This window comes from Mustela nigripes, chromosome 4 (genome assembly GCF_022355385.1).
Source record: "Mustela nigripes isolate SB6536 chromosome 4, MUSNIG.SB6536, whole genome shotgun sequence".
Lineage (NCBI taxonomy): Eukaryota > Metazoa > Chordata > Mammalia > Carnivora > Mustelidae > Mustela > Mustela nigripes.
Genome location: NC_081560.1, coordinates 144,861,383 through 144,879,324, shown reverse-complemented (window position 1 = coordinate 144,879,324; position 17,942 = coordinate 144,861,383). Strand labels below are relative to the sequence as shown.

Sequence of the window (17,942 nt, the reverse complement as noted above, 5' to 3'; positions counted from 1 at the left end):
ACCTGAAGCTGAAAACTCCAGAGAACTTCCTCTCATCGTGGACATTCAGGTCTTCCAGAAAGTGAAACCCAGACCATCGCTGATACTGGTCCCAAATCTCGACCTGAGGGGGCATTCTCCAACAGCCCAGAACCCCAGGGTCAAGCATGCCAGATGTTGACAAAGAGTTGCTCCAGTCCCTTCTGAAGTGTTTTTCAAAGTCTGGGTGGAACGTGCTGGGTGTGTTGGCTGTAATCTGAGGCCGGGGGGATGCAGGAAGGCTCCCAGGAGGACATCACACACAGAGGTGATGGAAATATTCGAGCCACAGCTCCAGGGAGAGCAAGCCTCTCCCGACCGTTTTGTGTAGACTCACAGCTAATTGGGTGGCAGTGGCGGGACTGAGCAGGGAGGAGACCAAGATGTGTGTGAGGCTGTGGGCTCAGACCTTCTCTGAGGAATATAAGTGGGTGTGGGATGGAGAGATCCATGATGGGAAAGGTCCCTTCAATTCTAGTCTAGACACGAGGCTGAAGCAGCCAGAAACGGGCTGCTGGTATTTCTAACCCTTCATATTGGGCTCTGGTGTAACCCACCCTACTTCCTATCTGGGAAGATGAGTATCAGCAGAGCCCTAACCGAGTTGCTGCTGGCCCGTCCCAGTCCCTCTTGGCTGTCAGTCCACACTGCAGACTGAGCTCAGCCCTGCCTCCACCAGACAACCTGGTGTAAAGAATCATGGAAGCCAGAGCAGGCTGGGTGCCTCGGTTCTGGGCGTCCAATTGTCTGGAGCCTGCTGTTCCAGAGAAAGAGACAGACACTGAGAAGCCCCTGCTTGTAGTTGACTCCCTGCTCCGACAGACACTTGTCCCTAGGAAGGTTGCTCAGAGGCACCTGTGAGACCATGGCCACACTTGGTCCTTTCGCTCACTGTCCTGTCTGCTTTGCCTTACCTGGCTCCCTCTCCGTGTACCCAGGGCAACTCCACCAAAGCCCCAGGAGATGACCCTCTAGTCCAGGTGCAGGTGGGTGACTGAGGGGTCAAAGTAAACAAATCTTGAGCATTCCTCCTTCTGGCTCCTGGATGTCCCCTGACAGCTTGCTGGAGAGTTGGGGTTTATTTGAATAGCAGCCTTGTCTATGCCATATCTACACCCCATGTTTCAGACCCCTGCTCACTGGCCATGCAGAGCCCAGGAAAGATGTTTCATCCCAAATCTGAGCCAAAGATCATCAAGCTTGTTATGGTCCCAAACTATACATCACACCATGACAGTAAGCCAAAGGAATTCTCTCCTTCCTTACCAGAAACCTCTGCTTGTCCAAGCCCCTACAGGCAGAGCTGCCCCATGAGATACAGGATGCCCTATAAAATGGGAACTTCAGATAAACCTGAGTAATTTCTCAGTATGTAAGTATGTCCCCAATATTGCATGTGGCACTCTTATATTAAAAAGTTATTTGTTCCCTATATATGCTGGGGTTGTAGACTGGTCTAGTCACGATGGAAAACAGTATGAAGTTTCCTTGATAATTCAGAAACAGAACGACCATAGGATCCAGCCCTCCCAAGTCTGGGTTTCATTTCCAAAGGAAATGAAAATAGGTTATGAGAGAGGTGTCTGCACTCCCCTGTGTGTTGTAGCTTTATTTACAATAGCCAAGGTGTGGAAACAACCTATGTATATACACAGGCAAAGAAGGTGTGGTGTAGACATACAGTGGAATAGTATTCGGCCAGAGGAAAAAGGAAACCCCACAACTTGTGACAACACGGGTATAATGTGTGTATCACCTCCATGTGGAATCTAAAAAAACCCTGAATTCATAGACACAGAGTAGAGTGGTGGTTACCAGGGGCTGGGGGACAGAGGAAATGGGAACATACTGGTCAGACTCTACGAAAAAAACAAGAGAGGAAGAAAGAAAGAAAAAGAAAGAAAGAAAGAAAGAACGAACCAAGGCTCAGAAGTTATATAGCCTGACCAAGGCCACACGGATAACAGAGGCGGCTCCCAATCCCAGCTAAGGTGTGACTGAGTCCCAGATTCCCACCTTTGCCCACACGGCCCTGGCCATCCCTGCTGCCTTGCCAAGGCCTTTCAGAATCCACCCACGTTCCTGTTCCTTCACCTGCAGCACAGTCCTCCCTCACCCAAGTCATGCTGAAGCCCCTTTCATGGTTCCATGCTGCCCCCCATCCTGCCCGACCAGCACCCACGTGGGGCAGCAGCAGGTGGCAGCAGGGTTCGGGCTGGCTCCTTGCTCCTAGGAGTAGGGTCCTTTTAGCTGAACCCCCACTTTCCCAGAGTTGCCTCACGCTGCCTGAGGACCTCAAGATTTTTCAAGCCACTTACAGGTAAACACGGTGACTTTTTCTGGCCTTAGCTCCCCATTGTTACCATCCCTCCAGACAGAGCTCCTCCGCCAACCCCACATCAGGTGGCCTGAACAGGGGATTTCTTCAGTCAGGGTTTCCCGTCCTTTACAACAATGACCCCTGCAGGTTATAGACATCACCCTTGTCCCAAACTGGGAGCTGCTGCCCTCCTGTGACCTTCCAGGCACAGCCCTGCTTCCCCGCTGCTGAGCCTACCTGAGCAGGGGAACTGGAACACGCAAAGGGTTTGCCTGTGACTCTGAACCATGTGCCCACCTGCTTCGCCAGGGGCTCCAGAAGCAGGGCCCCGGGAGGCCAGGGAGGGGGTGGTGCTGGGCAGCTCAGTGGTGAGACCCATCCCCAGACACACAGCTTGTCCTAGCACCACCTGACCACCCTCCACCTAAGCCATGGCCTCTGTGTGGCCTGGAACCAAAGGGCTCCCGTCCCTGGGCCAAAGAGACTCTGGAGCTGGAATGGCCCCAGGAAGGGGCCAGTGGAGAGATAGCCTGTGTGTGGCTGACTGGTCTGTTTGCTCCCCCGGGGAAAGAGCGCTGCCTGCTATGGTGTCCTGTGGAGGTGGGTATCTGGGGGGATGGTGACAGTCGGATGGGGAGAGAAGGACCCCTTCGTGGCATGCCTCCACCTGTGTCTGGGTAAGGGCTCTCGTCCCTCACTGCTGGGAAAGCGGGCAGCGGGGAGAGTGTCCCACCCCCTGAGATGTTAGCGAGTGTCCTGAGTGCCCCTCCAGCCTGAGTGCTCTGGGAGGGAATGTTGCTGTGTAAACAAGATGGCTGCTTCCTGAGGCCCTTGTGACGGGAGCCTCTCTGGGCTGGAGAGGAAGCCTGGAAGTCTGCGTGCATATAAGTGGGGCTGCCTGCCTCTCCACGCCGCCGACCTGAAGGCAGAGGTGCACGGGGGGCTCTGTTTGTGAGGGTGAGTTTAACCCCATCCCTGTGGTCCTCCCCAGGGCACGGGTTGCAGGCAAAGAGAACCAGCCCAGCGGTCACAGGTGTAACTAAGGGCCAGACTGGGAAGGAGGGGGCCTCCCCGTGGGAGTCACTCCCAGAATCATAACGATGGATGCAGAAATGTGGGCTTGCCAATATCCTCATTCCCTGACCCTGCAAGGAGGGAAGCTGAGCGTATAAGGACCGAGGGAGGGGGTGACGCCATCCCTCCTCCCCACGACCCAGGAGGGAAAGGTCGGGATTGTCTCCAGGGTACAGGAGTCAAGACAGGTGATGTGAGTCCCCGTGGTCACACCGCGAGGTGTAAACCGAGAGCGCATCAGAAGCCAGGCCCTCTGACTCTCCAGGTTCCCCTCACCAGCCCAGGCACCATCCCGCCTCCAGCCCCAGAGGTGGGGTGTGAGACCGCAGAGGATGCCGGCAGTTTCCAGGGACAAGTTGGGTCTTTCCCACAGTCGTGTCTGTACCTGCACCGGCCCCCAGGCCCGGCCACGTGCCTGAATCTTCACAAAGCACAGCCATGGGGAAACTTTTGCAAATGCATCAGACGAGCCAGGGGTGCTTTCTCACTGCAGGAGGATCTCTGGGGACAGAAGCCATGTTGCTGCACCCTTTGGCCCTCACGCTCACCGTGCTGATGGTGTCCGGCTTCGAGTACAGCGGGAAGGATATCTGTAGTGGCCACCCTGGCATCCCTGGCACTCCCGGATCCCACGGCTTGCCGGGCAGAGATGGGAGAGATGGTGTCAAAGGAGACCCTGGGCCTCCAGGTACTGGGTGAGTCCCTGCCCTCAGCTGAGGGACAGGGACCTGTTTCCAGGAGGCCCACTTGTCCTGGGCTCTGGGCTGGGTCCCCCGGTGGGTGGGATGGTGGCGCACGGTGGGAGTTGGGAGTTGCCTGGGGGACTTAGACTGGTTACCCTTGAAAAGTGCCCGTGGGATGACACGTGAATCAGCTCAGCTGATAAGGGGGGTCCCTTTACACCAGCCCCAGCTCTGCTGTGGGTGGTCAATAACACACATCCATATCCCCTTCTTTCTGCAGGCCCCATGGGCCCCCCTGGAGGAATGCCAGGCTACCCTGGGCCTGAGGGGGTGACTGGAGCCCCTGGCGTTGCTGGAGAGCGCGGAGAAAAGGGGGAGCCTGGTGAGAGGGGCCCTCCAGGTGAGCAGGGCAGGGCAAGCGGGCCGCAACCACACAGGCACTGCACCCAGGTGGCCAGTTACGTGAGGGATGGTGGGGGTCAGACAGAACCCTGGAAGCCCGCAAAGGACATCCTGCTCAGCCTAAGTGAGAGAAGACGAGGCCAAGGAGAGGAGTCAGAGATGCCCAGGCAGTCGGCCGCAGCGAGGACTGGGGGGTTAGAAGCACTCCACATGCCACAACTGCTGATGGGCACAGGCAGGGCATCAGGTGCAGGACGAGGACAGCGCCGGGAGGCAGGGAAGGCACTTCCTAGGGCTAAGGTAGGGGGCGCATTCTGAAAGGTGTACAGGGTTATGTGGGTGCTAGGCAGATGATGAGAATGGGAGCCCCACATACAGAGGGGCACTCCAGAGCTTAGGGCGGTGACCAAGGTCAGTCAGGAGAGCACAGAGAACGAGCGCTACCTCTCCATCAGAGCGGCTTCCTACATCAGTGTTTGAAATCCTGCTTCCTGGACAACTGCCCACTGTTGACCGAGCTGCTGGGTGGCAGGGTGGGGAGGGGTGAGGTTGAGGGAGGATGAAGGGTCAGGATCAGGGGTAGAGTCCACGGCGAAAGCCTGTTCCGGCAGGCAGGTAGATGATGCCATGGCTCAGCCAGGCCAGACAGAGCAGGATGGGTATAGCTCATTTGCCTTTGGTGGGGGGGTAACCTTGCCCCCAAACCAGAAAAACCCACAGGAGTGGGCCGACAGAGCCGTTAAAGGACAGAAGCTGTTAAAGGCAGGAAAGAAGGGCAGGTGGGAGCTTAGCAGGTGCAAGGGCTGCAGCAAAGGACAAGTGTGGAGACACAGTCCAGGGCCCGAGCAGTGGGCATGGACAAGTAAAGGCTCGCAGCTGGCGTCAGGCCTGCTTGGCCGCAAGTGGGAGTCTTACTTGGCTGGACCCTGATCGTGGGTGGGAATCTCTTGACAGGGCTTCCAGCTTCTTTAGATGAGGAGCTCCAAACCACACTCCGCAAGTTCAGACACCAAATCCTGCAGGCCATGGGAGGTAAGGGGGTTCCACAGGGGCTTACAAGCACAGAGTTTCCTCCATTCCCAGCATCGGGCTCTAGAACCTCAAGACACGACAAGTGGGGGCGGATATGCAGGTCTTGGGGGAAAAAAATGATACTTCCCTTTCCTGATTCTTTGAATGGCTCCAAGGAGACAGAAGTAGACAAAGTTCAGCTCCCGATGTCAGGGGAGTATAAGTTCTCTGCCTAGCTTGCGTTTTTTTTTTTTTTTTTAAGATTTTATTTACTTATTGGTGAGAGAGAGCATGAGAAGGGGCAGGGTCAGAGGGAGAAGCAGACTTCCTGCTGAGTAGGGAGCCCGATGCTGGACTTGATCCCGGAACTCCAGGATCATGACCTGAGTGGAAGGCAGTTGCCTAACCAACTGAACCACCCAGGCACCCCCTCTCTTGCTTTCTATTGAATCTTGTAAATTGAAATTCCTGGCACATAATAGATGGTCGATCAGTAATTGTGAAATGGGTGAACGAAGAGAATGATAAGAGCAGGGAGGGGGATTGAGGAAGACTCAGGCTGGCAGGGCAGGAGAGGAGAGCGGGCTTAAAGACAGGGAGCCCGAGCGAGGGGCGGGGACCATGAGCCAGAGCAGTCGGTGGCCTGACTCGGTTTCTCCGCTCCAGTCCTCAGCTTGCAGGAGTCCATGCTGGTCGTGGGAGAGAAGGTCTTCTCCAGCAACGGGCAGTCGGTAAATTTTGAGGACATTCAACGTTTATGTGCCAGAGCAGGTGGCCGCATCGCTGCCCCGACAAGCCCGGAAGAGAACGAAGCCATCGCAAGCATCGTGAAGAAGTACAACACGTATGCGTACCTGGGCCTGATGGAGAGCCCCGACTCCAAAGAGTTCCTCTACCTGGATGGGGCCCCTGTGAATTATACCAATTGGTACCCAGGGGAGCCCAGGGGGTGGGGCAAGGAGAAGTGTGTGGAGATGTACACAGATGGGCAGTGGAATAACAAAAACTGCCTGCAGTACCGGCTGGCCGTCTGTGAGTTTTGAGAAGGCCCCTGGGTGGCCGGGTAGATAGGGCCCTGCGTTGCCATCCAGCCTCCAGCCAGAGCCTGATCTCTGAGATGCTACAGCTCCTCCCCAGCAAAATGTATTTGTGGCCCCTCGCGCAGGAGGCATTCTTAGCCACTCCCCTCCCTGGTCAGGTCCGGAACCCTTGCCCACTTCATCATCAGGAATCAGTCTGACATGTCCCTCCCCCCTCCCCCCAGCCCCTCTCAGCCCTGCATTCCAGGTGCCCCTCCTAACCTTGCCCTTGGGCAAGAGTTGGAGACTTCCTTCTTCTTCTTCTTGTCCGGTTTCTTCATAGCCAGATGCAACAGTGAGGTCCTGGGTTGGAAGTTCCCTCCAGAATCACACAGCAGGTGCCTGCTTCCCAGGCCCCTCTCCTCTCCCTCTGCAGACTACCCACTGCCCAACCTCATCAAGATTTGGCAGTTCTGATCAAGCACAATGGTGTGTAGGGGGTGCTTCTGGGGAATTCCATATGTGTGGGGCTAAGGACGCATTTGGGATTCTCTGGCAGCCTGGAGCCTATGAGGGCACATCTGGTCAGTGTCTCTGTGAGGTTGGAGAGCTGGGGGATGCCTCGGCATGTGCGGGAGGCCAACCTAACCCTAATAATTGCCTTGAGTCTTGGGTTGCCTCCCAACTCCCTGACTGAAAACAGCCAGTTTACACCCCTAGGGAAGATCTCACCCCCGACCCAGACATAATCCAAGTAACTTTCAGCTGATGGACGTATCCACACCTATTTTGGATCTCAGTGAGGTGTTCACACCTCTCACCACACCACTGGATGTTTAGTGAGCATACAAATAGCGTACTCTGCCAAGTCTTTGTGCCCAGAACCTTGCCAAGCACTTCTAATACATCTAATACATCTTATGGAATAGGATTTAATCTCTACACAATGCCACGGGCCCCGCCTGATTTCCCCCCATTTTTATTGAGGACACAAACTCAGAGAAGTTAAATGTTCTGAATTGTATGACTTGGAGCAAGTGGCAGAGGCTGTATTCAAACGTGTCTACCCAAACCAGAAGCTTATGCTCGTAACCACCTCGCCTCTTACGGACAGAGGCGACTGAAGTGTAATAAACCATGACTGCCTTAACATGAGTTTTCATTGCTTGGGTTTCAAGAAACAAAAAGTTTGTGTATTTCTAGAAATCAAATTAACTCTGGCTCTGAGCCCCCACTTACCTCAAAAACATGGAGAATTCCATCTCAGGGAATGCCTTCTTTGTTGGGTTGGAGGGGCAAACTGCTTTGCACCCTTAAGTCGTACAAACATATGGCAAGCTACGGAAAACATCTGGAAGAACGTAGGGGCATTCGTGCTGATGGCCGGCATTAAGATATCTCCTGAGCTAAACCCACACGGTTCCTTTGTGGGTGGTGATACCATGCCTTCCATTTTCCACTCTGCCACCTCAATGTTTCCCATAGCGCGAAGGTGGTGGTGTGCAGGGGAGCCTGCTTCTCCTTCTCTAGTTCCCCCATGCTTGTGTTCCCTGTCTCTCGCTATGGCTTTCTGTCAAATCAATCAATCAGTCCTACAAAGTTTGCAATGCAGGGTTCTGGGGAGAAGATTGTATGAAACATTGTGAGGTCATGTATTCATTTTTTTAAAAAAATATTTTATTTATTTCTTTGGCAGACAGAGATCACAAGTAGGCAGAGAGGCAGGCAGAGAAAGAGGAGGAAGCAGGCCCCTTGCCGAGCAGAGAGCCCGATGCGGGGCTCAGTCTCAGGACCCTGGGATCATGACCTGAGCCGAAGGCATAGGCTTTAACCCACTGAGCACCCAGGTGCCCCTTTATTTTGAGAATAGGGTGAACTTCAAGCTTCCAGATTATACATGTCTGCTCTATGACTCTCGTTCAAACTTGTTATATATTTTATTAGTGAGTTACATGGATTTAGTTTTTGATATTAAACCATTCTTTTGGGCGCCTGGATGGCTCAGTGGGTTAAGCTGCTGCCTTCCGCTCAGGTCATGATCTCAGGGTCCTGGGATCGAGTCCCACATCAGGCTCTCTGCTCAGTGGGGAGCCTGCTTCCCTCTCTCTCCCTCTCTCTATGCCTGCCTCTCCGTCTACTTGTAATCTCTCTCTGTCAAATAAATAAATAAAAGCTTAAAAAAAAACAAACCTATACATTCCTTCCTAGGATATACCCTCCCTGGTCTAGGGGCTGATACTCTCATCACACTTACTCTGTGCCCGGAACTACACTTGGACTAACTCATGTGATCCTCCTTAACCTATTTTGTGGATGCTGTTGTCATCCCCATTTTATGAGTAAGAATACTGAGGCTCATAAAGGTCACAGTGGTGTGCCGTAGGCCATGTGGCCAGTTCATGCGCGGTCTGGGCTGTGAATACACGAGTCAGGTTCCAGGGACTGTGCTACTGACTGTGGATGCATGCCTGGACGTCAGTAGCTACTTTTGACTTCTGGCTTTCAGGTGGGTTTGTGTCTGCTCCACATTGTTTAATTAATCCAATATTAGTATTAGCGAAGACATATTCTCCCATGATTGGAAAAACCAGAAGAGCCTGGGTTAAATGCCCAAGCATATGGAAAGCTGCTGTTCCTCTTGTGTCTGCTCACGGTCACATGGCCAAGCCGAATGTTGCAGGGGGTGGGACATAGAGCACCCCACGTACTCCAGGGACAGACTCCACGATATACCATGGCCAAGGGCATGAACGTGTAATTCTATGATGTGGAGACATAAAATATCAGCAACGGTAATCCAAACTTCTCTGGTCAGATTTGCCAAGTTTATTTATTTTGTTCTTGTAAAGAACATGTTTTTTTAAGAAAAATTATATTATTAACTTTATATTATTTCCTTATTCTAATTCATTAATTCGATTGTTTAAATGTTCATTCTTTCTTTGCTTCTTTCTTTCTTTTTTTTAGAAGATTTTATTTATTTATTTGACAGAGATCACAAGTAGGCAGAGAGGCAGGCAGAGAGAACGGGGAAGCAGTTTCCCGGCTGAGCAGAGAGCCCAATGTGGGCCTCGATCCAAGGACCGCGGGATCATGACCTGAGCTGAAGGCAGAGGCTTAACCCACTGAGCCACCCAGGCGCCTATACTTCTTTCTTTCTTATACTGTCTTTTAAAAAATATCAATTTGGGACACCTGGGTGGCTCAGTCAGCTCAGGTCATGATCTGAGGGTCCTGGATTCGAGTTCCATGTCAGGGTCCCTGCTCAGCGGGGAGCCTGCTTCTCCCTCTGCCTGCCGCTCCCCCGGCTTATGCTCTCTCTCCTTCTCTCACACTCTCTCTGACAATAAATAAATCAAATCTTTAAAAATAAATAAACATAAAAATATCAATGTATCTATTAAAGAGAGGCAGCTATCTTGGGAGGATTCCTTCGGAAGCTTATAGTGTCAGTCAGCTTTCATTCTGCTTAATTTCTACTGTGTTTGGTAATTTTTACAAGGGGACCTTGAACTTAGCGGATCTCCATCTGAGAAAATCCTGAGGCACCTAGCATGAAAGTCCCTATGGTGCACTAGGGAGTGACAAGCTGAGATACTTGAAAAACTATTTTTCATCTTGGCATAAATAGCCAAATTCAATAATAATCACCTTGGCAGAATAATATTATTGTGTAACATGCATTAAAAAACCCGGGCCTAGGGCACCAGGGTGGCTCAGTCGGTCAAGTGACTGCCTTTGGCTCAGGTCGTGATCCTGGAGCCCCAGGATTGAGTCCTGCCTTAGGCTCTCTGCTCAGCGGGGAGTCTGCTTCTCCCTCTGTCCTTACCCCCTCTTCTGCTCTCTCTCGCTCTCTCTCAAATAAATAAATAAAATCTTTTCTTTTAAAGATTTTATTTATTTGACAGAGAGCGAGAGATCACAAGTAGGCAGAGCAGCAGGCCGGGGTGGGGGCGGGGAGCAGAGAGCAGAGAGCTAGTTGCGGGGCTCAATCCCAGGACCCTGAGACCATGACCTGAGCTGAAGACAGAGGTTTAACCCACTGAGCCACCCAGGTGCCCCAATAAATAAAATCTTAAAGATAAAACAAAAAACCCAGGCCTACGTGAGGACAGACTAAAGAATATGCATCTTCAAAGGAGGCTCTTTCCCCAGCAAAGTCTAGGCTTTCTTGTCCCTTTCTTAGCTCATCCCTCTTACTTCCTGCCATATTATCTCCCCTACTTCCCTGAGCCACTTTCCCTCTGGTCTGTAGCATAGAGGGTCCTGGTTTATGTAATTCTCTGCTTCACATTCCTGCCTTTCTGGGAGGTCTGCCCATTTGCTGCGTGGGCTGGATGTTCTTTGTCCTCTGGGCCTGGGGCCCTTCAAAGTCATGTCAATGGCAGCAGGAAACACAACCTTGCCAGGGGTCTTCTGTCCAGGGGGGCCCAGGAATCTAGGAGGGCTGCCGAGCGGGGCATAGTGACTTTGAGTACACAGAGCTGATGACCCTTGAGAAGCCAGAACCCCAATCACAAAGCAGAGTCCAAGGGAAGTGGCCCCGCACTGACTCCCCACCAGGGAAAAGGCAAACCTCTCGAGCCGTTTGATAAGACTGAGTGTTTCAAAGAGCAAGTGTAAATTTGGGGGAGGGCAGGAACCAAAGGTCAGGTCAGGGACTTGAAAAAGGCCACTTGATCAGACTCTGGAGATAAGTGGATGCTGCTGGAAACCAGGTGCGGAGGTACCGTGTGGATGGGTCTACCCCTGGCTCTGGCTCATGGGCTCTGCTCCCCGCTCTGCCCCCACTCTCTCAGGGGACCCGTCCTGTGTGCCCCACCCTGGGGTGCCCCGTGGAGACAAGTCAGTGAAGCAAACACAGCACCTGCCCTAGAAAAGTAGCTGGGAACGTGGACAATGACATTAGCTCTGGCTGGCGAGCAGTCAGGGGGGCTGCTCAGAGGAGGAGGCAGAGGGACTCCTGCCTTCTCTGTTTATCCAGCTGCCGTGACTGCTTCCAGGCACCGCTCTGAGTGGGGCCGTAACAGCCGAGGACAAGATCCCTGTTCTGAAGGAGTTCTTGTTCTAAAGGAGGGCGGTGGTCGACGAATGTGCCACTAAATAAACAAGACAGTCAGTCGTATAGGTGTATCTCTAGTGGGCAAAGAATTAAAACAGAAAGACACGATGGGGGGCACCTGAGGGGCTCAGTGGGTTGAGCCTCTGCCCTCGGCTCAGGTCATGATCTCAGGGTCCTGGGATCGAGCCCTGTGTCAGTTTCTCTGCTCAGCGAGGAGCCTGCTCCCCCCCACCCCACGGCCCCCTCATGCTTGCCTCTCTGCCTACATGTGATCTCTGTCAAATAAATAAATAAAATCTTAAAAAAAAAAAAAAAGAAAGAAAGAAAGACAGACACGAGGGAGTGGCTACTTGAAATTAAATATTAGAGGGAAGCCCTTTCTCCAGAGAGAATAGTTGAACTACAAAGTGAATGATAATAATCATGCAAAGACAGAGACAAGTGTCCTAGGCTGCAGTAGCTTCAGTGCAAGTGCTCACATCCAGCTGTGAACTTGAAGCACCTACAGGTACTTCCTTCCCTGGGCCTCACCCTGGGACGTCTGCACCTCATCCAAAAAGAGGACCTTCGGTAAATGTTGTGAAGGAGAAGGGAGGAATAAGGCGACTCAGTGTTTAACCCCTCCCAGCCCCCATCCCCACCATAAACCAAACACAAGTCTGAACGAGTCAGAGCAGTGGACACAGAGGGGGGAGCCTGTACGTGTAGGTGTGTGTGGACGTGTGTGCTCACGCATGAGTGTGTGTTTGGTAGAATGTCTAATCGTGTCTATTCTAGAAATAAATATCGGGGGGGGTCGACTATTGTCCAGACTACAATTCTGGGGAATCAGATGGACAGAGCTGGATGCTCAGGAGGGACGAGCAGGAGGAGGTGTTTGGGCTATTCAAGTAGTGAGCTGCCTAGTGCTGGGCCGCACACCCCAGCACTGGCGCTGGACAGCCGCCCCAGTAGACACTGGTTCTGAGGATAGTTGTTTATTAATCTGGGGTTGAAGGCTGGTCCAGCACTGTCCCTGGCCATAAGGTTAATTGGGCCTAACGTCTGTGGTCTAGAGGACCTGCTTCCCGGCCATAGCCCCAGTGCTTTGAGGAGACATTCAGTAAGTCATTTCTGGAGGATGGAGGGAAAGGCCTGGGCCAAGGGTCCAGCAGGGGCTTGGGTGGGGTGGTCAGGCCCACACAGGGCCTCTGTGTCCATCTGACCTGGGACTTTTATATCCTTTCAGGGTCCATTTGACCTTTCTGCAAATGAAAGGGTGGTCTTGTCAGGCAAAGGGAAAAATGGAAGTGGGCTATGTCTGCCAACAACATGTTTAAGCTCTCACCCTGGCCTCCAGCATGATCAGGGAAGTGGAAAAAAAGAAAAGAAAAGAAAAAAGATAGAAAAAAGAAAGGTGGAGATGAAAGTGATCAAGAAAGTTCTCTTCTGGGGCACCTGGGTGGCTCAGTGGGTTAAGCAGCTGCCTTCGGCTCAGGTCATGATCCCAGGTCATGGGATCAAGCCCTGTGTTGGGCTCCCTGCTCAGTGAGGAGCCTGCTTCTCCCTTTCCCTCTGTCTGTCACTCTGCCTTCTTGTGCTCCTTCTCTATGTCTCTGTCAGAAAAATAAAAACCTTTTTAAAAAGGAACTCAATACTCCTCACTGTGTCCCGCAGGAAAGGAAAGGTTAAGGCAGCAGACAGGCCAGGGAAGGCGAGCAAGGGCAAGGAAGCAGCGAGGGAGAGAAGGACAGGGACTCTGGGATGAGAGGCCAGACAGGCCCACGGGGGCTGGGCTGCCAAGCTTCTGGAAAGGGGGCTGGCTTGGGCATGAAGCTGAATGGTAATCTGACGGCTGGCTCGGGGCACAGAGCTGGGGAGGCCTCTGGGCAGCCTGCAGACGAGCCCGCCAGGAGAAGGAGCAAGAGCTGGCAGGCTGCCGGATGCAGCGTGAACTGAAATTTCAGGAGCCTGGGTTCTGGCCGGCAAAAATGACCTCTCAGTGGAAAATCTCAAGCCAAGGAGGGAGAACTCTGTCTCGTCTAGCCGGGATCAAGGACCAAAGGAGGTTCTATTCTGAGAGTCAGGAGCCTGCCTCAGGGCACCCTGGGTCCTGAGCCCACCCCCTACCCCCAAGTGCCTGTCGCAGGGTAGAGACTTGCCGCAAGATGATTGGCAGGTTGACAGGGAAACAACTAGGACTGATCCCCAGGGCTGCCGTGGCCCGCAGTGAAGGACAGCGTTCTTACGTGGAATGAGCAAAAGGATGTCAGAAACCAGGTCCTGCTGAGAAATGGGTCTTGTGGGACCTCAGGTTACCTGCTGGAGTTTGAGTCTAACTTTAGAGCCCATAGGAAGGGGAAGAAAAGGGAAACTGAGGCTCCCTGGGACCTCAAGAAGGGAATCAAGAAAGAGGAGCCAAAGCTCGCGCAGGTGCTGAGCTCTCTGTCTTTCTGCCAGACCACAGAAGCCGTTCGTTTGTGATCACCAGAGCATGTGGGCTCTCATGTATGGGGGGCGGCCTAACTTCCCAAGGCTCGAATCCACAGGCCCCTGGTGCCTCACTCTTGCATGTGCGACTGTTAGATTACCCTTGTTTCAGCACTGAACTACCTCTACTACTTTTCACTTGTCTGTCTCTCCCGTAGCTTGGGAGTAATGCAGAGCCAAGAGCCGCGACGGTCCCTTCTGGGTCTCTTGCCCGGAGCACAGGGTCCGGCACAGCGGATGGGGTCAGCAAAGGCTGACAAAGCAAGAGGAGAGAGAGAATTATTTCCCTTGACTTTCTCCACCCTAAGGTTCAGGATCATGCTCCTGTTTTCGTCTCTTCCTGTCCTTCTGTGTGTGCTGACAGCAGCCAACTCAGAAGCAGAAATCTCGGGCGATGCCCAGAAGTCGTGCTCAGTGGTTACCTGTGCCATCCCGGGAAGAGATGGGCGAGACGGACCCAAGGGAGAAAAGGGCGAGCCAGGTACAGAGCAGGCTGCTCTGACTTCCTAAATCTTTACCCGCCACGGGAGACCGTTCCCTAAAAGATGTCTAGCAGAGACAGGACAACACTCATCTTTCACTTATAGCCACGTGACCATTCACTTAGGATCATTCTTGTGAAAGGTCGTTCCCTCGAAAAATAAAGATGCTTCTCTGGTTCTGCTGGAGCCCAGATTTCCACACGGGAATCCTCGATGTGTGGTCACCTGTAGAGAGCAGACGTCCTGCCTGTTCGGGGAACTGGCCCTTAGCACAGGCTGTCTGCTGGAGAGCAGGAGAATCTTTTTTCTTTGGGCCACCACTGGCTCACTGGAGTTTCTCTGGGGTCATGGTAAATCACATTGAACTTCTGGAAAAGGAGAAGGAGCCACAGCCCCTGAGTCACTTTTCCTTCCTCTTACAACAGGACAAGGGCTCCGAGGTTTGCAGGGCCCTCCAGGAAAACTGGGGCCTCCAGGAAATGTCGGGGCTCCTGGGGTTCCTGGGGCTCCAGGACCAAAGGGCCCCAAAGGAGACCATGGAGATAGTTCAGGTAAGGAACTCACCCCAGTCCAGTGTGGGCCTAGGGGACCCAAGGCTCTGGGGCCTTAAGGGTCAGGTGGGAGGTGGTTCCTATTCCTCCTGCTCCATTGGAAGATGCCAAACTGCTTCCGACTGGGTACACTCGTTCCCCTGACCCTTACTCCCGAGGGCAGACTTCCAAACCCTGTGCCTCCCAGGGCTCTGTGGGAGACGGGCCCTGGCTCTTCCTCAGCAGACACAGTCTGTGTGTGTCTCCAGGCTGGGAGGGAACAGCGGTGTCCTCTCGGCGGCCGGCTTTGTGTGTAGGGTCAAAAGAGTGCCGTGATAATGGTCAGTTTCCTAGGACCCCTGAATCATGGGGAACGTCACGGCAACTTGATTCAAGGTCAAAGGACATAAATTCAGTCCCAACAAAAGTGAAATGATGACTTCTTGTTAATACCCACCAGCTGGCCCATCAAAATTATAAGAGTATTAAAAAGTTTGCCTGGAATAAGAAATGAAAGAGAATAATTAAGGACAATTTTCAAAAGGAAGAATAATGAGTTGGGCTCGTTCTTATAAATAGTTACAATATTGCACCATTTAAGCACTATGTGAACAAAAAGATCCAGTCATAATTTATAAGTTATTTATTATTATTATTATTATTAGTTCAGAGTTAATAGTTTACAAAAGCTACTAAGAGTATCTCAGAAGGTAGGAATCCAGAGGTTTTCTTCCTTTTGCCTCATTTTGGTTTCTTGTTTTTCTAGACTAAGCATACTTTTCAGTAAGCTCACCCCACACTCTCCTCTCCAACTGACGGTCTTCTCATTAAATGCCCTTCTTCCTACTGCTTCACAGTTGCTGAGATGATTCTGGCTAACCTGGACAGGGAGATAACGAGCCTGAAATCAGAACTGGACCATGTCAAAAAGTGTAAGCTTGCTTTCTGCACCCCAGGGCGTTTTCGGCTCTCACCTTTTTCTGGCGTGCTCTCAGTTTCAGGGGAAGGTGGACAAGGTTTAACATTTATGAACACTTACCATATCCCGTGGCCCGTGCTAGGTTGGCATTCCCTCGCAGTGTAGTTTCATTCAATCCTCTCACCGGTCCTATTTGTGGGGCTTAGACCCATTTCATTTACAGGGGAGGAAAGGTCGGTCCGGGAAATATAGATAATTCCCTCACTGTCCCGGAGCTAGGAAGTAGTGAAGGAAGGACTGGATGCGAAAGTCTGCCTCCTCTAGAATCCTGCCTCTTTCTTCCGCACCCCCTTGGCTCAGATGGCTATCCATGCACACCTGGATCCCAAGCCCGGCAGGAAGGCCCAAGCACCCCCTGCACCGGGCCAGTTTGTAACAGGTGTTCATCTGCGGGGTGGGATCTCCCAGGGACTGTGAGCTTTCCGCCATGGACTTGCTTGCTCTACAGCTGAGGAGGGCTTCCTTACTAGGATCTGACCTGGTGGTTGAGCATGGGGCTATTTTTCTGAGTCCTGAGTTCCCAGAGCAAGGCTTTTCCCCCCTAGTGTCCTGGGCTGAACCCCAAGCCTGGTCAACCTCTCCTACCCATTGTGATTTCAGTGCTAACCTTCTCCTTGGGCAAAAAGACTGGGAAGAAGTTCTACGTGACCAATGGTGAAGAGATGACTTTTTCCAAAGTGAAGGCTCTGTGCGCCGAGCTCCAGGGCACTGTGGCGTCCCCTAGGAATGCCGAAGAGAACAAAGCCATCCAGGATGTGGCCAAGAGCACGGCCTTCCTGGGCATCACGGATGAGGTGACGGAGGGTCAGTTTATGTATGTGACAGGGGAGAGCGTGACCTACAGCAACTGGAATACCGGTGAGCCTAACGATGCCAGCGGGGAGGACTGCGTGACCATCCTGGAGGACGGGCTCTGGAATGACATCTCCTGTAGCATCCCCCACCTGGCCGTCTGTGAATTCCCAGCCTGAGGAGGCAGCTACCTCAGCCCCCTTCCTGACCTCCCTGCTCTGTTCTCTCCTGCTCAAAGAGAATTCATGGCTCTCCTAATGTTGACTCATTCCTTCAGGGGGATGATGGGAGGGAAATAAAGGGGGAGGGTCTGGGAATGAGGAAGCAAGAAGAGGTTGACAGCAGAGTCTGAGGGTCTCTGGTCCTGCCTAAGAGCACAGCAACAGGTCAGAGTCAGCCATAAACATGATCAATTCAGTCCCCTCCTTCCTCAGTGAGGACCCCTCGGCCCACCAGACAGACCTGTGGAAGGACAGTCTGTGTCAGAACAGTAGACTTCAGCCTCAGGAGATGCCGTTCTTCTCTCCCATGTGTTGCCACTACGGGATGCCAATGTCTTCTGCCCTCCGTGCCTGCCCATGGCCAGCCCGGCCCTGCGGGACATGGATGCTGTGCTTGGTTGTCCGTGAGCTGCACCCCCAGACCAGAACACCCGGCAGTATCCCCCATGGGTAACAAGGGTTAGTTCCAGGAGTCCCCTCACCCTGCCCAAGTGGCAGCTTTTCCCTCCTGCATACCTTGAGGACACCGATTTGATACTGTGTTGTACACCAGCATCATGGAGGAGGCAACGCCTGAGCGGGTTGTGTCCCTCTCCACAGCGCAGGTCTCCATCCCTGCACATTCAGCCTCCCCCTCCCTCTGTGACATCCTGGTCCCAGCCTAAGTCCACAGGTCCATTATTTTAGAGACAAGAAGAAACACTCCCCAAAGGTAAGTTTCACACCCTGTCAAATTATCTAGCATCATTCAAATTATGGACGTCACCCTGTCAGATCATGCAGCAGCATCGGGTCACCAGACAAAATGCCCCATGGGGACGCCTGGGAGGCTCAGTGGGTTAAGCTTCTGCCTTCAGCTCAGGTCATGATCCCAGCATCC

At 52.7% G+C, this 17,942-nt stretch overlaps 2 protein-coding genes across 2 annotated transcripts; both read left to right on the top strand.

Annotated features, from left to right (window-relative positions):
• Positions 1-3,187: 3,187 nt before the first annotated feature.
• LOC132016551 (pulmonary surfactant-associated protein A-like) lies at positions 3,188-7,677 on the top strand. The gene is made up of 5 exons (XM_059397914.1): positions 3,188-3,295; positions 3,906-4,100; positions 4,376-4,495; positions 5,452-5,529; positions 6,175-7,677. The coding sequence occupies exons 2-5, from the start codon at positions 3,929-3,931 to the stop codon at positions 6,549-6,551; spliced, it is 747 nt and encodes a 248-aa protein (XP_059253897.1). The 5' UTR covers positions 3,188-3,295; positions 3,906-3,928; the 3' UTR covers positions 6,552-7,677.
• A 4,906-nt stretch (positions 7,678-12,583) lies between these two features.
• Positions 12,584-17,099, top strand: MBL2 (mannose binding lectin 2). Its single transcript, XM_059395849.1, has 5 exons — positions 12,584-12,691; positions 14,367-14,539; positions 14,966-15,091; positions 15,928-16,002; positions 16,650-17,099. Exons 2-5 carry the CDS (start codon positions 14,377-14,379, stop codon positions 17,018-17,020), a joined length of 735 nt encoding a protein of 244 aa, XP_059251832.1. The 5' UTR covers positions 12,584-12,691; positions 14,367-14,376; the 3' UTR covers positions 17,021-17,099.
• Positions 17,100-17,942: the final 843 nt, after the last annotated feature.